General features: G+C 40.8%; 1 protein-coding gene across 1 annotated transcript in view; it reads left to right on the plus strand.

Annotated features, from left to right (window-relative positions):
- Positions 1–18,600, plus strand: part of mtmr14 (myotubularin related protein 14) — a 50,481-nt gene extending 31,881 nt beyond the window's left edge. Inside the window, exons 16-19 of the mRNA XM_049571039.1 lie at positions 4,415–4,547; positions 9,235–9,411; positions 10,460–10,666; positions 13,150–18,600. Coding sequence (XP_049426996.1) covers positions 4,415–4,547; positions 9,235–9,411; positions 10,460–10,666; positions 13,150–13,330 — 698 coding nt within the window. The 3' untranslated portion in view covers positions 13,331–18,600. The remainder of the gene's footprint in view (positions 1–4,414; positions 4,548–9,234; positions 9,412–10,459; positions 10,667–13,149) is intronic.
- The last annotated feature ends 3,600 nt before the right edge of the window (positions 18,601–22,200 follow it).

Consider the following 22,200-nt stretch of genomic DNA (forward strand, 5'->3'; position numbering starts at 1 on the left):
AATTGCATACACACACACTCACAGATAGTGAACTTATGTTGGAACAGCAGGCAGGAGCAGTCGTTAAGCATTGTTGCAGTATCAAAGCCTTGTACAAATAAGAGAGCTGGGGCATATGAAGCTGGCAGTGCATGTATTGGCTCTCACAGTGGTGACTGTGTGTTCGTATAACGGCCTGGTGCTGACATTGTGTCGCTGGTTGCAAAGCACCTTCAATACTAAATGAGTTATTGAAAACCTAACTACATGTATCAAGCAGGTAGAACTGAATAAAAGCACACGGTGAAGCTCATGATGTCACTGTTCATACTGCCATTCCTTCGAGGAGAGCTGTGGTAGAGTGCGTCCGTACAGCCAATGGGTCGTCTCCCACTGCAACATATGCATCATCATATTTTAAAAGCAAAACGTAACTTCTCAATGTCTAGAAAAATACAAATATTAAATAAAAATGTAAAGTCCTTTCAAGTCATCTGTTTCAAGTCAAAGTCAAGTCTCAAGTCATGAATACCAAGTCAAAGTCAAGTCTCAAGTCAAGTCTTTCATCAGTCTTATTCAAGCAAGTCTCAAGTCCTCAAATTTGCGACTTGAGTTGGACTTGGGTTAACTCGTGTAACTCAAGTCCCCCATGTCTGGGCACTGTACTGGTGTGTTTGATTGGAGTAGTGTGACTACTTTTTTACTGTCAGCTACACGTTGGTGTTCCTGTACAGAAAGTTACATTTCACCTGGGATTTCTTGTTGTTAAAGGTAACATGCTTCAGTTTGGTGTGTCATGGAACTGGGTATTGGTGGTAATATTCTAAGGGTGATCAGGATCAGGAGATGGATTGGTTCATTTTCTTTCACACCGGCGCAAACAAGCCGTTAAAAAGCGAGACCCACCTTTTTATCTTGGTACGGTTGTTTTGTTTTTTGCACCAGGGGTCGTTTGACTGCTTTCACATCAGCCCAAATGAACCATACTAACTAACTGTGTAAATGGACATGAGTTTGTTTTAACCGAACCAAACAGATTCGGTATGAAAGCACTCCAACAGTGACTATAGAAACCCACATTTTCCTTTTGAGCATTTAACATTTAATAAAAAAGTTACAAACGTGTGCAGGGAAAGTCTTAAATGTGGCATTATTTTTTTTATCTGAGTCCTGCTTGTTATATCGTCTTTCCTCCTTCTTTTTTGGGGGGGGGGGGTGGCGTACTTGTGGCAGCTTTGGGAGCTTCTGCCACTTGCCTCTGGTCTGATGCAATGAGGAATAACAAAGGTTTGGAGTGCTGCGAGCACAGACAGTGTTGGGCCAGAGACAAAGCAGTAAGACTCTGGGTGATAAGACAGTGCTTTCATCTCTTTAGAGAACCGCAAGGCTTGATTCCAAAACATCTTGCGTCACAAACCTTTATGTCTGCAGCCTTTTAACCTTCAGTAGAGTCTGGCATGTGCATTAGTATACTGCTTTATGTGGTAGTTTATCCTTTTCACAGCCTTAGATGCCTTATAATTTCTGTTAGTATATTTATAGACACTTCTGGCATAACTAGAGGAGGAAAAGAAGAGAACAGCAGCTGAAAACAGTTGTTCAGAATATGTCTCTGAAGGGCCATAATACTGCGCACGCTATCCTAAGTGTGTGTGGGACACTGAAGTATTGATTTTTTCTTTTTCATTTATTTTTTTTTTTTTTTACAGCAGACTAATGAGAATTGCTCAGTTACATTAAGTGTACCTGTAAGCTTTTCCAGCATTTACCTTGTTTCGGTAGAATGCAGCTATCATTAATGTTAATGTTATAACAGAGAGCCAAGGTCATGATATCATGACCCGGCTAGTCTCTGTTCCACTAGCTTCTGTAATTTAATGCAGTCTCACATTCAGCGTTTCTTTCCACAGTCTGACACAAATCTTCTCCACTACAGCTGTTGCTGTAAGGAGCTGAACCCTTTGGGATTTTAACACTCACTCTGCGAGCAGAGAAAAACTGTAGCTCATATGAAAGAAATACAAGTGCTGCAGCATGGGTATTTACGTCATCATAACTTGGTTTCGTGTTTCGTCTATATCTATAAAATTTACCAGCGCTCTCTTCAAGTCAGTGTTCTTTCCTCTCTGTCCTGCTTTCATTACAGACATGTCTGAATAAACTGCTACGCCCTGACTCTCGTCTGTTGAGCTGTGACGTATTACCTGCAAAGGTCTTGGCAGGGGCGTAGCTTCAAATTCTTGGCCCTATGAAAACACACTCAGTTCGCTTGCATGACATTAGAGAAAATCAATGTATTGTGTAAGCCCGACTAAAATCATACTTTTAAAATACATGTAAACATGTTAGTCCAACTGCAGGACATACTGAATCTAATTTCTTAAAGTCGGTTTAACACACCCAGATAATGTGATTAGCAGTCGATTTACTCCTGCATGTATACAGTCAGGTGGACCCACACTGGTTTTGCCTGAGCTTTGATCTGGAAGTCGAATAGCATTAAATACATAACAGGAGAAGAAGCTGGTAACAACATGGTAAAATCTACATCCAGAGCAGTGCATTTTTGGACAGATTAAATGTACAGTGCTGTAAAGTTGTCCACCATGGTACCAATTTACTATTAGCTAACTGTAGCTAACTTGGTTGTCGATTGTTTGGTCTGTGACCTAATAGGTCAGCTGGAAAAAGGTCCAATACTAACAAGCTGAAAGGGGGTATCACCACCTATCGTAGTGGAGTTGAACATACTTCAGTCAATAAATTGATTCCCTTCCCGTGCTTATACACTGGGACAAGGACACTAGTCAGATGAAATGGCCAAGTTGAGCTGAAGCTGTAGGTCAACCACCCTGAGTATGTAAACATACTGAGTCTCTGAGTCCTGCCCTCCCTCTCTTGATTCATGTCTCTCTTATGCAGTGTTTTTTTTTTTTTTTTTTAAATTATATTATATTTACAAAGTCAGTTCGCTTTCTTTCCCTTTTCTCTTTTTTTTGTAAACTACTCAGCTAATAGTGCTATTTCCATGAATGGTGCTAAATACAGACAGAGTTAACTGTGTTAACCTTTGGGGGAACCAGAGGGTGGGCGCTACACTTCAGCGATGATGCCACCAGCATTATCAGCAATAACTGCTGTAGGAGCACAATGCAGAGGGGTGGCAGTTAATTAGCCAGAAGGATACACACATAGGGACTCATGTGTACTAAAATGCATGTGCGGCTTGACCATCTACGACAGCAAAGAACAGAGAAGCTCAGATCACAACAGGATGCCGTTTGCTACTATATCAGTCCCTTCGGGATTTCATTTTTTTGTGATTGTTGCAGCCTGAAATGTCTGATTTCATGGCAGCGTTTCTAAAGAAGGAAAAGAAATTGTGATGCATGTTGCTTTTTTTTTTTTTTTTCCTTGGCAATGTAATTGCGGGGGCAAGTGAAAATTGTAATCTCGAATTCAGAGGTTATTATCATGAGCAGTCAGTGTTTCTCACAAAATTAGAAACTATTTGTAACAGTAGGGGGGGTTGGAAGCAGTGGAGGGTGGTGGTCAGCTGTTTCTGCAGTTTGAAGCAGCACTGTAGGACCACCTCCATGAGCTGCTCTCCTCTTGCTCTCTCTGCCAGGTTAGCAGGAGCTAACACAACACATCGTGATCTCGTCCCTCTGCTACTCATCGTATTTTGTTGCTTGGGCAGAAGCCCTGCAGCAGCGGTTAACATCCAACACCAAGCTGTTAACACTGACACCCTAATGGCTCAACCCTGTTGTTAAACTTGTTAATAACATTGGGTAACATTGCCTGTGTGATGCTAACAGTTAGCCCTGTCACTGTGTGCGTCACCCTGTCCCAGTTGCTGGTCCCTCAACAGTAGTGTCATGATAAACAGAGGGAGAGAAGGGCTGAGCGAATCAATAAGCTGCGCACAGCTCTATAATTAAATGAGATTTTACCTGTTTTAAATGGTAAAATTTGCAGTGAAGTTGTGGTGATTGGATAAAATTGCAAGGTTGCACAGAATTCACGGGTATTGGCTGAATTTGTGTTAATTGTTGCCATTGCAACATCCTGGAGGGACTGATATATCAGTGCTCTGAATGTTGTACACAGAATTTCAAATAAACCATATTACATATTTAAAAAAAAAAAGAAAGAAAAACTACAGTTCTTATCTAAACTATGAAGCGAGCCATATGACATACTGTTGAGTAAAATTATGTTCTGACGCTGGAGCTTTTAGCATTGTTGCAAATGTCAATGGGATTTTGATCGAGGCTTTCTTACTTCTGTGAAAGAACCTGGAATTTCACACTTCAACTCTCTGTACACCGACCTGAGGTTTGCTTGCTGTGATATTTCAAAATGTCTGCGGTGTAAAAGGTCTACTGAATTAGGAGCTGAATGAACAGCCCTGCTGTGTGTTTGGTTTCAGAGCCGAGGGATCGCGGCAGTGTGACCAGTCTGAGCAGTGACTTTTCCCTCATCACTGAGGATGTGGGCGGTGCCTCCAGCCTCACCAATGACACCGTGGACCTGTTGTCCAGCCAACCCCAGGCCTCCAGCTGGTCAGTATCACACACAGGCTCCCAAAATTCAGGGATTCATTTCTTTTAAAAATGTTTTAATTGTGTGGTTTGGAAGTTGATAGATACAGCTATTTATACAAGTTATTGGTTCATATTTTGTCAGTTTGTCAAAATTTAAGCTTTTCCATGAACAACACGCAGACATACATGTATGTCTCACTGTGTATCTCACTGTTGTTGTAAGCACTGCTGAAAACAGCACTGCTTACAACAACAAAAAAATATGCTAGGGGCTGCATTGGTGGGGGTGCGATGCTTCTAGTGTTGTTAGTTAGTTAATTTTATTCCCGTGTCATGCACCTAAAAGTGCTCAACCCTCATGGGTTTAGAAGACACCAAAAGAGATAGTTGCAGCATTCACAGATAATTCATAACAATTCAGTTCATTTCAAAATAACAAAAAAGAAACATACTATAACAGCTCATTCTTGAACAAAATATTCTGTCTTCTCTCCCAGGCCTTGCAAACAAAATCTGCAACAAAAAAGTTCATGATGCCAAATTATGACTAAGATGCAGTACCTCCCTAAATGTCTCAATACAGATACTAAAATAATACCATGACCAAAACCTAAAACATCAGGAAATAATCTGACTAAACAGAAAACTAGAAAATGTGCTTTCAGTAGAGGGCAAACTTCCACCAAGGATGTGCATTGAAGCATTGAATCTATTTAAAGCTACTCTTACCTTTCTTGCATTTCACACAGCACTTGTAAAAAAATTGAACATCCTCAACTCCCGCCTACCTCCAAAGTCCCATCTCCCTCCTCCTGCAACTCCACTTCCCTCCAAAGGCCTACTCCCCCCTCCTCCATTACTGGTGTGTTCCATATAGATCTTACTGCTAGTAAGACGGTAGGAAAGACAGCTGCGCAAAATTACACAGCGACACGACATGACGCGTCTCTTTGAGGCGGTTCTACCAGTAGTGGTCTCGTACAAACTACGAGTTTCGAAAGACTGACGAAAGCAAAGATGGCTGAGCTCTATATTTACCATAAGGGGCTCTGTTCTTTCCTATTATTTTTACTGTTTAGCAAATCTGAGTCCTCATTTTAATTACTTGTACACATTATAATGCCTTATGTGCTAACGTTAGATAGTAGCATTAACGTTACTAGTAAGTGGAAATGCACAAGGAAGATAACGTTAATGTTTCAGAGGCTACGCTCTGGATACAACTGGATACTGTGTTGTCATATATAATGCTATGAACTGAACTGAACTTCTTTATTTGTCATTTTTATGCGCAGCACAAAAACGAAATGACATTTCGCATACCCCAAGCAAAAATAATCATAATTTTATATTTGCAACCGATTCAGTTCAATTTGGAGTGCATTTTTTCTGTTTCCACTGAAAAATTGTGGAAGGTACCAATGGAACCGTTACCAACTGCTCCTATCGGGGTGCCGGTGGCTTAGTGGTAGAGCAGACGCTCCATGTACAAGGCTGTTGCAGCAGCAGCCCGGGTTCGACTCCAGCTTGTGGCCCTTTGCTGCATGTCACTCCCTCTCTCTCCCCCCTTCACGCTTGTCTGTCCTATACATTAAAGGCTAAAAAGCCCCAAAACATATCTTTGGTCCCCCCTCTGTTGGGGTACCTAAGACACAGAGCTGGTACTAAAAAGTGGAGCTAGAAACACTGCAGTCTGTTCACTGGTCAATAGCAGATGGTCACTCCTCTCACAGCAGCTATAGACTGAGAAAAAAATAATTTAACTCTCTGCCTGCAACTTTTAAGGTTGAAAATTTACTTGTAATGTTACTCAATGCATGAGTTAATGACGGGAATCCATCAGCACATCTTAAATTTCAATATGACAACTTTGTCCATTCCATTAGTTTTTATTGTCTCTCTTGGGTGACATCCATTTTTTGTAATGAGTGGATCTTTAAGTGTTTGAAATTATATTTCACTTTTGATCAGATTATGTTAATTGCATATATTCTAATCCTCACCTGGAGAAAAAAAGTGTTGTGGAGTGTCGCTCCCATGGGCTCCAGCAACATTAAACCCCTGCACATGCCTGAGAAGGACTGAGTGTTAATTGATAGTATATAACTGGTGTTGTGGATCTGTTTACATGTGAACATCTGATTTTTAATTGCAAGATATTGTAAATTTAATATTACCAATGTAAACGTTGTGTTTGTTTATAAAGATGTTTGCCATGATAAAGCCAAATTAGCCAACAGTGATCAATGCCCTTAATTGCCCCTTCACACTTTGAGGGTAAAAAAAAAGTTCACTAGTCACAAAATAAAAACATTACCCTGAATTGTATCTGACTATTTATATTATCTATCACATTCACTAACCCGCTGCTCTGTAAACAGCTCAGCATGTCTGTCTGCGAGGTGCTTTGCCAAGTTGGACGTGTTAGCTCCCTTAGTCTGCGTAGGTTTAAAACATCTTTTACAGACCGGCTTTGTAGTGTCTGTGGGCCTGCCCTGACTGTTGGCTGTGTAAATGAAATGATGCCGTATTGCACTTTGTGAGTCTGCCTTGTTGACAAGCCATAGGTCAACAAGAGCACTTGTATTTGTAGCCATGCCTCTCCCACTATGTCTGCAAATAGTGAAAGCGGAGAGCTGCACACACACTGTAAGATTTTTTTCTTTTTCTTTTTTTAATCTTGCCTGTTTGTCTGTGTGTCAGTCTGTGCCCTTTCTCTAAATTTTGAGGTTTTTGGATTTCTTTTCTTCTTTTTTTTTAATGCTTCTGCGCTGATGATCACTGTAACTGCAGGCATGATGTTTTCTTGTTGTTGGCCCATCCATCCTGTTCTCGTGAATGCGATACCTTAAGAACGCCAGGAAGGATTTTTTTTCAAATTTGGCACAACTGTCCACTTGGACTCAGGGGTGAAATGGCTAAATTTAGGTGATCAAAGATCAAGGTCATTGTGACCTTGTATGACTCATTCTTGTGAACGCAATATTTCAGGAACGCCTTGAGGGTATTTCTTCAAATTTGGCACAAATGCTGACTTGGACTCAAGGATGAAGTGATTAGATTGTAGTGGTCCAAGGTCAAGGTCACTGTGACCTCACATTCATCTCATTCTCAGGAATGCAATACCTCAAGAATAGAGAGATGAGCTGTGATGATGTCTGGGAAAGAGTGTTGCCGTCTTTGCAGATTTCCTCCTCACTGTGGACTCTGAGTTGCATGGCTGTGATTCCCAGCTTGGTCGCTTCCCTGACCTGCTCCTCCATGAGAGCAACTAGTGGAGAAACAACAATAGCCACTGGATACCCTGTAGGGAGGATGGCAACCACATCCTTTTTTTCAATAAAAGCTTTCAGTGTAGCCGTTTGTTCTGCTTTTAAAGAAAATGTACATTCCAGTTCATTCAACACATCGCAGTTTCAAAATCAGTAGCCATGTTGGTTGTTTATGAAATGCATTCACTCCGCTCCTTGTCCCTCTTCTGATGATGTGATTTCAAATAACCCGCCCCAAAGTAATAAACGGTTGTGACTGGCCTGGTAAGCTTTTACCGATGCCAGAATGCGCCTTAATGATTGCATAGCCAGACTGATCTGCAGAGCGAAATAGAATATGAGCTCATGAGATTAGGATGGTTTCACCAGGCTAAAAGAAACCAGCTTCAAAAGCAGTAAATCAAGACATGGCAGCAGATTTTTCATTTTAGTGGGATGCCACAAATAAATGAATGTGTTGGAAACCCTGGCTCTTCTCTTAGGTACCAATACTAATAAAACGGGGTATTGCACCATTTCTAATGACAGGATATTGCGATACTTTATTAGTGTCAATATATCGTGCAGCACTAGTCACTTCAGATGCTAGTGAGAATGAATGAATGATGAAATATGATCCAGGAAGTCCAACTCTTTGAAGCCTTCATGCGTACTTTCTGTAAGTCCACAACTCTGCACCGCGGTGTGAAGTAAAAATGGTGATAACAGCGGCATTTCAGGTCAGAAAAAAAGAAAAATAAACAAAACAGAGAAGTCCACAAGTACGAATTTTAACAGGTAGCAAATAACAAACTCTAGATGATGAAGCAGTCAGAAATTTCTTGTGTGCAGAAAAATCTCACACAACACTCAGATACTGATGACGGTGATGAAACAGACGACCGCAAATGTGTGAGGGGTCAGTGCTTAGGGATGACATTAGAGTGGGCATCGCATGCTCAGTGTTGAGGTTAACAGTAGAAATACATTTTGGTGATTTATGGTGTAGAATCATCCAGGACTGTGCACTTGCACTTGCTTGTACTTGACTTTCCAAAATAGTGTGTAGCTGGATGACATTGTCTCAAAATGAGCCAGGTTCATTTTTGTTTTTGTCAGATCTCTGCCGCCACTCCAGATCCCCACTCTGCCAGCACAGCGGTCTCATTTTAATTAATGACATATAAATGAAAAACAATTTTATTATGTAGCACTATAACAGGGCCTTCGGATGAATGTAAGAAAAAAGAAATGGCAATCTTCCCAAATATTTCCATTTCAGTCGATTTTCAGAAAGAACTGTTAATTTATGATTGTGCTTCAAGTCAATCAAAATTAATTTCAATCAGTAAAAAGCTGTTTTTCATATCCCATCATAATTGAAAGCAAACTTTTATCACAAGCTGCTAGTACTGCACACGTTGTGGATGCTGATGTGTTCTTCCTCCCCTCAGGAGAAAAGGCACCACCTCCTCCCCTCAGATGGTTGTTTGGAATAAACAGAACCCTCTAGACGAGCACCTCTCGCATCCACTCAATGAGGCCAGGTCTTCCAGCTCCTCCTCCTCCAACCAATCAGAACACGGCATCACACGCACTGGCAGCAGCCCGTTGGCTGTCCCCGGAAGAAGGTGAGGGAGTGGATACAGCTCCATCAGCCATTCCAAGTTTGCGTGCCATCTTATTTTTATACACGCACTTAACTTGAGTAATGTAAATTTTGGATGATCACCAGAGGCACAGTGCTTACGCTCACACAGCGGAGCCTGTGGCCTCAAACTGCAGCTCATGCATGGGCATTGAGAGAGTATTCCTCTGGTATTCAGCGCTGACACTGAAATAGTGATTTTGCCATTTTCACCTTCCGTGTCTTAACATTTTCCTTACAGTTATTGGCATAAAAGGAAAGCCTTCCATCACTATGAAAACATCAGACTGTAGTGGCTGCAGTACAGTCCAAACATATCCATGCAGATGTTTCCACTTGAGTTGATTACATCAGAATTGTGTGGCAGGGGACAGCTGCGCGTGATTGACATCCGATTCTGCTGTTAGCTTTGTGGCCCCTGGAAGAAAAACATGCACCTTCGTGATTCTTTTGAGTCTTAGGATGCGTTCAGTCACATTTTTTATCTGTTTACTTTTAGTATGTACTACAGCTGTCCTTAAAAGAATGTACTTTCGCATGGTGTACGCACACACTCAAAACGCACTACTGTGAGTGCATTCTGAGCTTGCCAGAGATGCAGGTCAACCCAAAGAGCTCTGCTGTTGTTAATTTGCAATGTATGTAGTTTTAACTTTGAAGTTATAACTGCATACAAGGTAGATTCTAATTATTATATTCACCACAGTAAAATTACATTTGCATTTCTTTGTCATTGTTATTTTCATAGTTATGTCCCTTTGTCGTTGGTTAAATTTAGGATTATTTTGTTCTTTAAAACAGTTATTATTCCCATTATTACTATTCAACTGGTCATTAGGCACTTGGATGCAGTGTCATCCATCATTGTGGCTTCTGACAGATGATTGACAGCTGTCAGAATAATTATTGCCTGCTTATTGTGTTGTATTACGCAGCGAGGAAAGCCTGTTAGTACCTGGTTGCTTGGTATTTAACTGACACACAGGACAGTTTTTGACACCTCCTCACTCTCTGTTGTCTGTCTCTCTCAGGTTAGCAGCAGACTACACTCGGTCAGGTTCCTCTCTCTCGACAGAGTACGGGAGTTGGCAGATAGTTTCGGGTTGTGGCAGCATCCATGACCACGCTAACTTCCATCCACCTGTGGCCTCAGCCTCCTCCACCTCATCTGCTGTGGCTGCTGCCTACGACTCCCCCCTGCCCTTCAGTTTTCAGGATGAAGGACCCAGTGGACGAATGTAAGTAACACCGTACAACCCCTCCATTACTTTCCCTCTTTCTGTTGGAACTCAGTTAAAGAAAGGTTAGTGTAGATTATAGGTGCAGTAGTTAATGTTTGGGTTTGACAGTGATTCACCACCTCTGCTAAGGAAACCCTTTGCATCTTTTTCTGTTGTTTTTACTAAGCTTGGCAAATAAGCTTGTCATGATTGGTGCAAGGCTCAATGTTACAATGAAATTAGCAACTTCTATTACTGGAGGATGGGTTTGCTTTCCTTAGAGCATCAACCAGCATGTGCTGTATGTAATGTAACCACTTTGTCAACTGTTACAGAGGTGTGTAGAAGAGGAGTTTATGATCACATTTATTTTTAGAGCAACTACTAAGCCTTTGTAGCACCAAGCTACGATGACTTAAGCTACCTGGACAAATGTTTCTTTTGACTTTTAGCCATGTTAGCAGTGTGATGGCAGTAACATTTAGACGAGAGCCCCACCAATTCATTGGTCGGCTGATATCTGATATGTGCCAGTTCAGTACTTTCATTTTTGACGACAGGATATAAAAATAAAAAGATCTGTCATTTCCTAGTTGGGCCTGCAGGGGGTGTAACGGCAGGCCATTGTATTGTGGTTAGAGTTTGTATAGATGTATTTTAAAGTACATGTTACCATGCTCCCTCTTCAGGGAAAATACAGCTTAACTAAAGAAATGTCACCTCACTCATGGTTAAAAACATAAAGCAGTACAAAAAAGACAGTTACCAACATAAGCCGCTATGTTCTGAACAGTCATATTATAAACACTAATTAAAAGTCACATTTGCAATCTGGAACATTTAACATAAAACTCAACAAACGATTCAGTAGTAATAATAAATTTTATTTGTAACACATTTTACATAAAAAACAAATCTCAAAGTGCTACAGAAGGATATGCTAGATATGCTATGCTAAGAGTTTAAAACAGACAACATGATAAAATACATTAAAAGGCTTGAGTAAAAAGGTAAGACTAAGTTGCATTTAAATGAATTTTTAGATGAATTTTCCACCAGGTTCTCCCTCTGATTCATCCTTTTACTCTTTGCTCCCATCAGGGGACACATTTTAATTTCTGTTTGATCTGACTGCTGAATAGAGTGTGTCCCACCGGCATCGCTTGTAGCCAGAAAAGGCAAAATAATATCTATCTATCTTTATTCAGAGTGAATGAAATAAGCTGGGTAGAAGGGAGAGAAGCAGAGATGATGATGATCAGTATGTGAGCTCTGTGATGGTTAATTTAGAAGTAGGGTTGATCCAAACTGCCTCTGCCTGCGTCATTCTGCTCTTATCTTCTGATTCCTCGGCAGACTTCCTCTTTTTATGCCTCAGTGCCTGTGATAGCTGTGGCTGGAGGCATTATGTTTTCAGGTTGTCCATCCGTCTGTCCGTATGTCTCATTATTATGGGCGTGATATCTCAGGAAAATCTTGAGGGAATTTCTTCAAATTTGGAACAAATGTTCACTTGGACTCAAGGCTAAACTGATTAGATTTTGGCGGTCAAAGGTCAGTGTGACCTCTTGTCTGTCTCATTCTTGTAAATGCAATATCTCAAAAACGGCTTGAACGAATTTATTCAAATTTGGCACAAACGTCCACTTAAGAATGAACCCGTAGGGCTCAGTTCAGACCAAAGGCTTACCGGGGATGGAGCACCTGCCACAGCAAGAGAACCCGTCGTCTGCAGCCATTTTGATTTGACCAGCGGACTTCACAACAAGGAGATTGGCTGTTGAAACAGGTGACGCGCCTCACTAAAACCTGCCGGAGGTGATTTGACCAGCTGAGTCACAGGTGACAACATCAGCCGGCTTAACTGGAGCTCAGACCGGCCAGTTCACACCGCTACAACTTTTCTCTGCAACGTTCTAAAACGGTTCACCTTCTTGCAAATCATTAGTCTTAACTGGGCTTTAGAGTTTGGTGGTTGAAGATCAGAGGTCACAAAACATGTTTTTGGCCATGAAAAGAATTCAGATGCTAATTATGACAAAATTTCACACAAATGTCTAATAGGATAAAATAATGAAGTGATGGCATTTTATATCCAAAAGGTCAAAGGCCACCTTCACTGTGACATCATAATGTTCTTCAAAAACACTTCTCTGGCCATTTTTCAACATCATATCTCAGGGACAGAAAGGGAGACATTTGGTCACATACTGAATTGGTGACACTCATCTTGAAACTGTGCTGATTGTATAGATCTTTGTGCTGTCTGGGGGAAAGCTGTGTGTGAAACATCCATGTTTATAGACACAAATGTAAATTGTAAGTACAACTAGACTGGTGCACAGAGACATACAACCACAGGGTAGTAATTCTAGTTTCTTCTGTTTGTAGTTATTTTTGCAGCACTTTTAAAATAGGATTTCCCTCCCTAACCTTTTCTTCCTGTCTTATCTTGCTTCCCTTCGTTTTCTGTCCCTCCCTCCTTCCTCTCTACTCGCCAGGTGTCCCTTCCCCTCTGAGCGTCAGGCCCGTCTGGAGGCGGTGCGGGAAGTCTTCCTGGCAGCCTACAGCTCCACTGTTGGCCTCAAGTCCTCAGCACCCAGCCCCTCAGGCGCCATCTCCGGTCTGCTGGAGCAGTTTGCCCGCGGGGTCGGCCTCCGGGGCACCAACGCCATCGTCTGAACCCTCTCAATGTGACTTCAGATCCTCCTTCTGCCTCCATCCATCCATCCACAGTCTATATCCAACATGCCTGGACTCAGTACAATAAAGTGCCAAACATCTCTGTTCAGATCAGGGGTGAAGCATTTTTCCTATTTCCTTTCTTTGATTTTGTTTTCAAACCTTCACTTCTTGGATTTCAGTTTTCTCTGTGCTGCTCCAGCTTTACTCTGGATGTTTAATCTTCCATGTTGAGTTCATCAGTCACATTCAGGGAGGGAAATGGTTTCAGCCACAGTATCAAAAAGGGATATTAAGAAGTCTTTCTAGCTGCTGATATTTACAAGGCTGAGAACATGGGGTCTGTACCTGTTACAGGCAGAATACAAACACTTCTTCCTTCCTCTGCTCTTCCTTAATCTGTTCCTAATTTCTTAAAATCCTTAAGAGTCCTTGCAGTGACCGTCCCATGTACAGGCAGCCATGTTTTTAGTTCTCTTGCTTTGTGCTGCTATTATACTGATCCAAGCAAAGGACTGTTATGTTGTTAAGGTGAAATTTAAAGCTAAGATTAAAAAAAGCACTTATTGTGTTCTGACAGTAATGGCACCAAGCTTTTTTTAGCTTCCAATTTGGCACAGTAGATTAAAATCAGAATATATAATCAGTTTCAGAGCTTGTAGCTTTGGGGTCCAGACTTGAAAAATAAGGTTGAATTTCAGAAAGTCCATCATAAAGGTCCAGTGTGTAGGATTGACAGGGATATATTGGCAGAAATGGAATGTGATATTCATAACTTTTTTCATCAGTCAATAATAACCTGAAACTAAGAATTATTGTGTTTTTGTTACCTTAGAATGAGCGGTTTATATCTACATAGGGAGCTGGTCCCCTTGCACGGTGTCCGCCATGCTGTTTCTGTAGTAACCCAGAATGGACAAACCAAACACTGGCTCTATGTGGAGCCATTTGTGTTTTCGAGTTGGCCGCTGTAGTTCTCCTGCATGTTTGGCACATGGGAGAAGTTTCAGTTGGTTACAGTCTGCAACCTCACCACTAGATGCCACTAAATCCTGCACACTAGGCCTTTAATGCAAAACTCACATGCTGTATGTACACTTACTCAGTTACTGGCTGCTGTTCACATTTGTTCTGTCCAAACTGGCAGTGAAGGGATCCCTTTGTAGTGTGACAACACTGTAGGAATTAGAGGACAAAATTTACATTCATTTTCAGTCGAAGTGAATATCAGGCCTCAGCAGTTTGAGTAGTTGTGTTTCCATCTAAATTGGGCAAAATGGCCATCACACCACCACGACAGAACAGTGCTAGTCAAACCTCAACTGAAGGAAACAATAGATGAATGATAACAGAGAATGCACTTGAGATTGGAAATAGAGTTTTGAATAATTAAAATTACAGCTCTGTGCTCTTGGTAGAGTTCTGCTGACAGCCCCTTGTGCATATACACTGTAAGCATGTTAAAAGCCTGCAGAGATGACAAAGAGAGCTCGCAATGGCCTATGCAATGATGCATCATAACTGTACATCATCATTTATTCGCTTCATCGGTCTCCATTGCACTTAGTCACATTTACTTTTTATCGATACACTTACTTTTCCACCTCCCCCATGCTACAACCTTTTTTTTGTACTTCATGTTTATTCAAATTCCTGCTGTCTCCACTTAGGTTGTTTTTATGCACAAATTGAAAATGCGAAATCAGGTGGATGAAAACACACCTAGTGCCAGTGTTTTGTCCTGGTCTTACATCACATCCTGTTACTTGAATAGCAATTTCAGTTTTGGCAAGAGTTCACTATACTTGAAACAAACTAGTCCATACAGCATGTTGTCTGACCATGTTTAAAGGCAGAAGCGTTAATAGCTGTTCTGAAAGACCACACTTGAAGTGCTGTGCAAAAAAGCCTGCAGTCATAAACGCCTTATACATGGAGATCTTGCTGTAGGGTTGCTACAAAGTCCCTTCTTCGTGCTCCTTTGCATTTTTACACAGAACCAAACAATGATGACATCATGCCACTCCAGTATGTGATAATTTTATTTTTTTATTTTTTATTTTTTTAAATGTGCGTGGCAGCAGATCTTGTCTACTGCTTGGACAGTAAGGAGCTTCCGGACCTTATTGTTTTCCCAATTTTCAGCTGCTGTTCTTTTTTGAGTTAGCTGCTAACTGCTATCAACTAAACGCCTCTAAAGGCAAAAGTGTTTATAGCTGTTAAGAACCGCCAAACTTGAAGGCTGGGAGAGGAGCCTGTCTTCATAAAGAGTTCATTGAAATTCACCGCCAGTATGGACAGAAGGGATGATTACAGCAACTCTCAGCATTGTACAGTATGTGAGGAAGATGGTCTAGTCCAAAAAATCTGGTCTTATCCTTTAACTAGATAGCTTTAAAGTTTTTTCATCTTTACAAATTAAGTGTTGATGATTAAACATCTACAGGGACTCTTCTTGAATTGCCTCACATAGCACAGATTTTGAAGATGGTAACCCTGGAAATGAAGTGACGAAGGTATCCAAGCTATTGTTTCACTTAGCCAGTCTAATCTCTCCATATCCTCTACTTGAGTCCATATCCAGTAATTTTTCCTGTTACTTTTTCTTCTTTTTTTTTTTCTTCTTATTTCGTAGCACTGACATGGTAGCACAAGAGGCACTTAGCATTGTGGTAGCAAATCTGTGAGCCGAAGGCCTTTTCAGTGTTCTTTTTCGTCAAACAATGATTCCTGCCAGTGCTGAGGTCTCTGCCTAGCTATTATCACACAAAAACTGTTCAAACACGTGCGTCTTTTGTCAGGTCACACTTGGGCAGACATTTTCTTGAGACAATTCTGTTGAGAGATTTTATTCGATACTAGCTTGTTGGTGTTGCCAAACGATTTTGACGGCTGCTGTACCTCAGGACCTTTTGTTGTGCCTTTTTTTAATCTTGAGTATCAAAAGATCAGATCTCTACTTCTGGTCCAGTTTCAGGTGTATTTCTGTTTCATAAATGGTTATAAGAGCCTGGGCTTTTAGCAGCAGATTGTTAATGAAATTTTGAGTGTAGAGCATTAGCAGCGTTAGCTTTGCAATAAAGCTTTTGGGGTTTCCATTTTTATCACTCGGTTGCAAGATTACAAGTCTTTTTTGTTGTACAGTAACGTATAGCTGTTGAGTCTTATTTACACCCCTGATACTGTTGATGAAATTGGATTTCAGTCAGTCACCCCCAGATGAGTGAGATTTTCAATTCTGCCTTTGAAAAAAACTGTTGGCAAAGAGTATTTTATTGATTTAAGGAATAATTCTAGTCGTAATTTTTGGACATACATTTTTTGACTTTCTCTCTGATAGTGAGATGAGAAAATTGACACCAATATCAAGTGTCTGTGTGAAATACGGATTACAGCTTGGATGCATTAAAAAATATGCATACCAACACCTCAAAGCTTGATACCATGTTTTATCTAGTCTCTAATATTTAGTATTATCAGTTTTAGAGATGTTATGTACTTATTTTTTTGGAATTGACATAGACTCACATAGTTAAGATTTTTTGAAGTGGGGTTGCATGGGTTGCTTATCCATAGGCATACAGTAGATGGAGGCCAGCACACCTCCAGTTTGGAGAAGCAGACTGGAGTCCAACATTGTAGCTCAGCAATCTAATGCTGTGGTGGGGTCAGCAACAACATGTATTTTAGCTACCTAAAAAAATACCCACCTAAAAAAGTCAATATTAGTGTATGTGTGCGCTGTATTGAGAGTACTTGCACTGCTTTACCTTTCTGTCAGACAGTGATTTCCAACTGCAATGTGCAGCTGTTGTTTCGCTTCCTTCTAAGCCATTGAGAAAATCAGTGATTTAACGTTGCTGAACACAGATGCTGCTGGTCTATCTCTGCCGCGAACAGTTATTTTGATTGTGTTATTGTGTGACTTTGGCATTTAAAGGGGTTAGTTCCACCAAAGTCCCACAATAACACTAACTAACTAATTGAAGCAGCAGTAGACCAGCAGCTCCTGTGTTCGGTGAGCTAAAATTACTGTTTTTCTCAATGGAGTCTGGTGGCTTTGAGGAGAGCATAGATGGATAACTGAAGCTGTTAATGGCTTTCTCTTTAGAATGGGCTGTCTGACAGACAGGTAAAAGGTGAAAATACTGAATAGAACATGCACTTAAACTGATACTGATTTATTTTTGGGTGGGACTTTTTGAGGTGACTAAAATACATTTTGTTGCTGACCCCTCTACAGCAGTAGATTGCTGAGCTTTCATGTCGGACTCCAGTCTGCTTCTCCTAACTGGTGCCGTGCCGAACATCTACTGTATGTGATATACTGTCTAAGTATAAGTACCTCATACGACCCCACTTCACCCCCACACCTTTAATGCACAGACATAAGTGGTATGGATTTTCACATCTCACTCAGAAAGAACTACTTAAGAAAAATTCCCAAAATGTTGAACTGTTCTTTTAACTGGCAGAATTTGGTGTTCTGCTTGATTCTAAGCCAAATTCTGTTTTCTTTGTTCCACTAAAACATGCTAAGCTGCTTTTAAGCCACAGAAGTTTTCATCCCTTTATTCTTGATGCATTAAGAAACTTTTGAGCATTTGGTTCATCTGGCCGCATGTATTGCATGTTCTCTGCATGGGTTGTGAAAGAAGTGGTTTAAATTTGTAACCCTTCACAAACCGATAGCAGAACAATCTGTCCAGCATTATTTGAGACAAGTAAGACTTTCAGGCACAGTCTCATCTCCCTGTGAGCGTTCTTTTTAAGGTATCTTTACTGAAAAGGAGTTCTTATTCAATCCAGGTTTCATATTGTTATTTTGGCATGATTTCTACTGTCTGCCTGTTAAGCAGCCCATTTCAGGACACTTACAAAAACATTGTTATTTTCAACTTGCTAAAAAATAGTCATTGTGAGAAAAATTTCTCATCCTGACTTAATTCAAATATTTGTCACTTTTTCACTCACTGGTTTTGCATGACATCCTCCAAGTTGATCTCAGTTGCGGCGTATGATGGTTTTATTTGTTTTACAAGTTAATTTTTATTTCAGAATCTCTCATTAATTAAAATGCTGCATTGCACTTGTTCTGATGTTCTCTGTGTGAAGGTGTTTCTTTGTACAGTTGATGTATTTTTAGGTAATTTTACCTTTTGGGTTTTTTTTGTTATGAATTGCTCTTAATTGTTGGCAGGCAGCAGGCTACGATGAAAGGCGAACTGAGCAGCAGGTGGCAATTGTGAATAAACAAAAGAAACAAACATCTTTGTGACTTGCTTATTTCTTTCCTGTTCAACTGACTTTAATTCAGCAAAAAATCTCATTAGCTTCTAATTCGTTATCATCCATGGTGAAATATATTAACTATTTAAACCACATTATCCACTTCCCCTTAATGGCCTTTCTTAACACTGATAAGACACCTAAGTGCAGTTTGGCAAATGAGAATTCCTTGTCAAATGTAATGTGATTGCATAACGCAGTTATATTACTGGATGTTTCAATTCCCCACTTTGTAGTTCCAATCAAATTCATCTGTCAAGCTAAACACATTGTCCTTACCGAACAGGACAACAGGAGACACTGGCCTCATTAAGCAACATTCTCTCGAATTTCTTTTAATTTTCTGTCAGTCTGGGGCGTTGGTGGTTTAGTGGTAGAGCAGGCGCCCTATGTACAAGGCTGTTGCCCCAGCGGCCTGGGTTCGACTCCAGCCTGAGGCCCTTTGCTGCATGTTAACACCCCCCCACCCCCCCACCCCCCAACGCTTGCCTGTCCTATCCATTAAAGGCTAAAAAGCCCCAAAAAATATCTTTAAAAAAATAATATTTTTCTGTCAGTCAAGTCAACTCCAGATGCACATGTTCACCATCCAAATCTGCTCTTTCCCAGGTGTGATGAATGACGAATCCCGCTTGACCATGGGTTCATCCCAATATCCCTCCTCGACTCCTCTATCCTCTATCCTCAATCACTTGACCCGGAAATCCATCGAGACTCGCCATCTTGTAGGACATCTCAATACATTAATTGCACTCAGAGGAGTAGAGATGTTGAGGAGAGAGGAGGCTTTCAGGGGGAGGGAATCGAAGATACACGAGTGTGGCCCTCCTGGAAGTCTTTTACCGACCGACACACCCCCCTGATTGGTTATCAGTTATTGATTGGGCAGTGCAGTGCTGCAGCTGATCGGACTGATCTGATACATCACAATATCACTGGAGTTTCATACAGAGTGAAGACAGATAACAGATTTTAAAAAAGAGTATCACTGCCATGTTTTATATTTTGTTTTCTGATTCATCGACTTAAAATTCTGAACAAAGGAGCAAGAACGGCTTTCTTCACTCATTAGAAAGATTTTTCTTTTCACCATCTCTTATTTCCCTAATCGACTTGGATACTGGATACAATCAAAGTCAGAGAGTCTGTCTGTCAGCAAGAAACACTGTTTACATCACTGACCGTCATTTCCATTCAGTCACACCTGGCTGATGATTCCTGAGAGGCCGGTTGATGAGTTACAGAATTTTAATTTTTCCTGAAACATTTGGCCCTAAATTATTTCCAGTGTTCAGAGACACCATGGTCATATTCTGGGTTATTAAATAATGAATTCACAATCAGAATATCAATAAATACAGATGCAATTAATGAAAAGGCCTAAATCATATAAACACCTGTGACTCTGAGCAGGACACTGTATATATTATAAAGGTGATATAAAGGTGCAGGTGATTGTTAGACAGAGATAACACTGCTGCTCTGCTACTGATAACTGTATCTATCTTTATCATTATATATGTATATATAACATTATGTGTGTGCAGCAACAAACTCCATTAAAACTTTCTGTAGCTGTTAATAAAGCCTCCTGACAGTTGATTCAGCTGTAATCAGCCCGCCGCCGTCATTTGAAATACATGTCGCTTCACATGATGCTTCAGAGGAAAGGGCTGAATCCAAATGTGTGCTAGGGCTGTCCAAATCCACAATTCATTCAGTCTACAAGGGGCCTCAAGCGGACTTTCTATGGACTTCCACAGAGTCCGCTTGGGGTGCAGACTTCAGCAGACTTCACTAGTTTAATTGCCCACAATTCATTGCAATACGGATGTGATGTTTTAATTTTTCCAAATTGCTGACAGAAAACACACACACAAAACCCTATAAATTGTATATTAAAACATTACTTGAATAATGTAGGCCAGATATAAAATTCAACAACATCATGATACAGAAATATGTATAAGTATAGGCTATAGAGATAATCAATATGCATTTTAATACTGCAGCCTTGCCTATAAAAGCTGTGCAATCTATTCACGTAGGAGAGTGCTACAGTGATAACCGTATACATGATAGTCTCTCAGATGTTAACACGGAAACGAGTGAAACAGACTCCTCCAAGCCTGTCTATTAGCTCCTTTTATAATGCTGCAGACTCCCACTCTTGCAGACTTTACGTGATGATGGTGAATACATCACATTACGTACGCCTGAAGTCCGCAAGGGCTCAGTCTGCAAGTCCAGAAGGTGGAGATTTGGATTCAGCCAAGGACGTCTCATTTCTCGAAAGATATATCTCCTCGTTTCTTCTCTCCTCACGTCTCATCCTCGCATCTCTCCCCCATGTCTTACAAGGGTGGAACTAAGAAGCAAGGAAGAGACGCAAGTGAGGGAAACATGGATGCGAGATTCGGTATTGGGATGAACCCTATAAGTCACGTATTGGCATTGGTAACACCCCCTAAATACTATATAAGGGCAGGTGTTGTGCCGTGTGCAAAGGCTCTGGCACATGAACCAGAGAAAAAGAATCCTCTTGGGTGTCTTGAACACGCTGTAGGCTGCCACCTCATCCTTGGGTTGCAAAGTTTTGTGGCTCCACATCCTCCACGTTGGTGACCAATGTGAGGATGGGCTCAAATGTTAACTTGTGTCCTTGACAAAGAAAAGGAATTGCAGCGTTATAATAGTGATTTAGATGTCAAAATATTACACATATACTGCACATCTTTTTCATTTGTTTTATTCTGAAAAATAAAAAACATATTTTTGTTCTCATCTGCTGCCCGCCAGCGTGTAGTTCATTTTTACCCATGTCCATACCCGTGAATTTATATATCGGTGTGTGTGTGTGTGTGTGTGTGTGTGTGTGTGTGTGTGTGTGTGTGTACACATATCTTCACTTGTTACACAGCTTCTCCTGCACTGGGTTGGGTACCTCAGTATTTGGGTATCTCATCCAGTGCAAGAGTGTGCTCTGCGGTATTGAGTTCCTGGCCAAATATCCATCCAGCCAACACAGTGCTGGTTCCCAAACCTAAGTAGGCTACTCACAACAGCATGAAAGACAATAACAACAACACTACAGTTTTAATGGAGATCTCGCCAGATTTATACAAGTTTACGTTGGTCACCGATCAATGCGGGCATCTAAGAGGAAGTGACAATGGTGGTTCATGGGAATCCAAAACTTATTGCGAGGGAATGCAAAAGTCAGTCCAAAACAAAATCTCCCGACTTGACCTTTAAGGGGCTCCGTAAAATGTCTCCCACTCTGTTCCTGTGAGTTATGGCTATGAATTAAGCCAAGAAAAGTCTTGCAGAGAATTATGATGTCACATTGAAGTTGACCTTTGGCACTTTGGATATAAAATGTCATCACTTCATCATTTTATCTTATTAGATATTTGTGTGAAATGTTAACATATGAGTTCTTGAGTTGCAGCCAAAAACATGTTTTATGAGGTCACAGTGACCTTGACCTTTGACCCTCCACCACCAAATTCAATTAATTCATATCCAAGTGATTGTTCTTAGATTTTATGAATATCTGAATAAATAAATGTATGTTTAGC

The sequence above is a fragment of the Epinephelus fuscoguttatus genome, linkage group LG1 (genome assembly GCF_011397635.1).
Source record: "Epinephelus fuscoguttatus linkage group LG1, E.fuscoguttatus.final_Chr_v1".
Lineage (NCBI taxonomy): Eukaryota > Metazoa > Chordata > Actinopteri > Perciformes > Serranidae > Epinephelus > Epinephelus fuscoguttatus.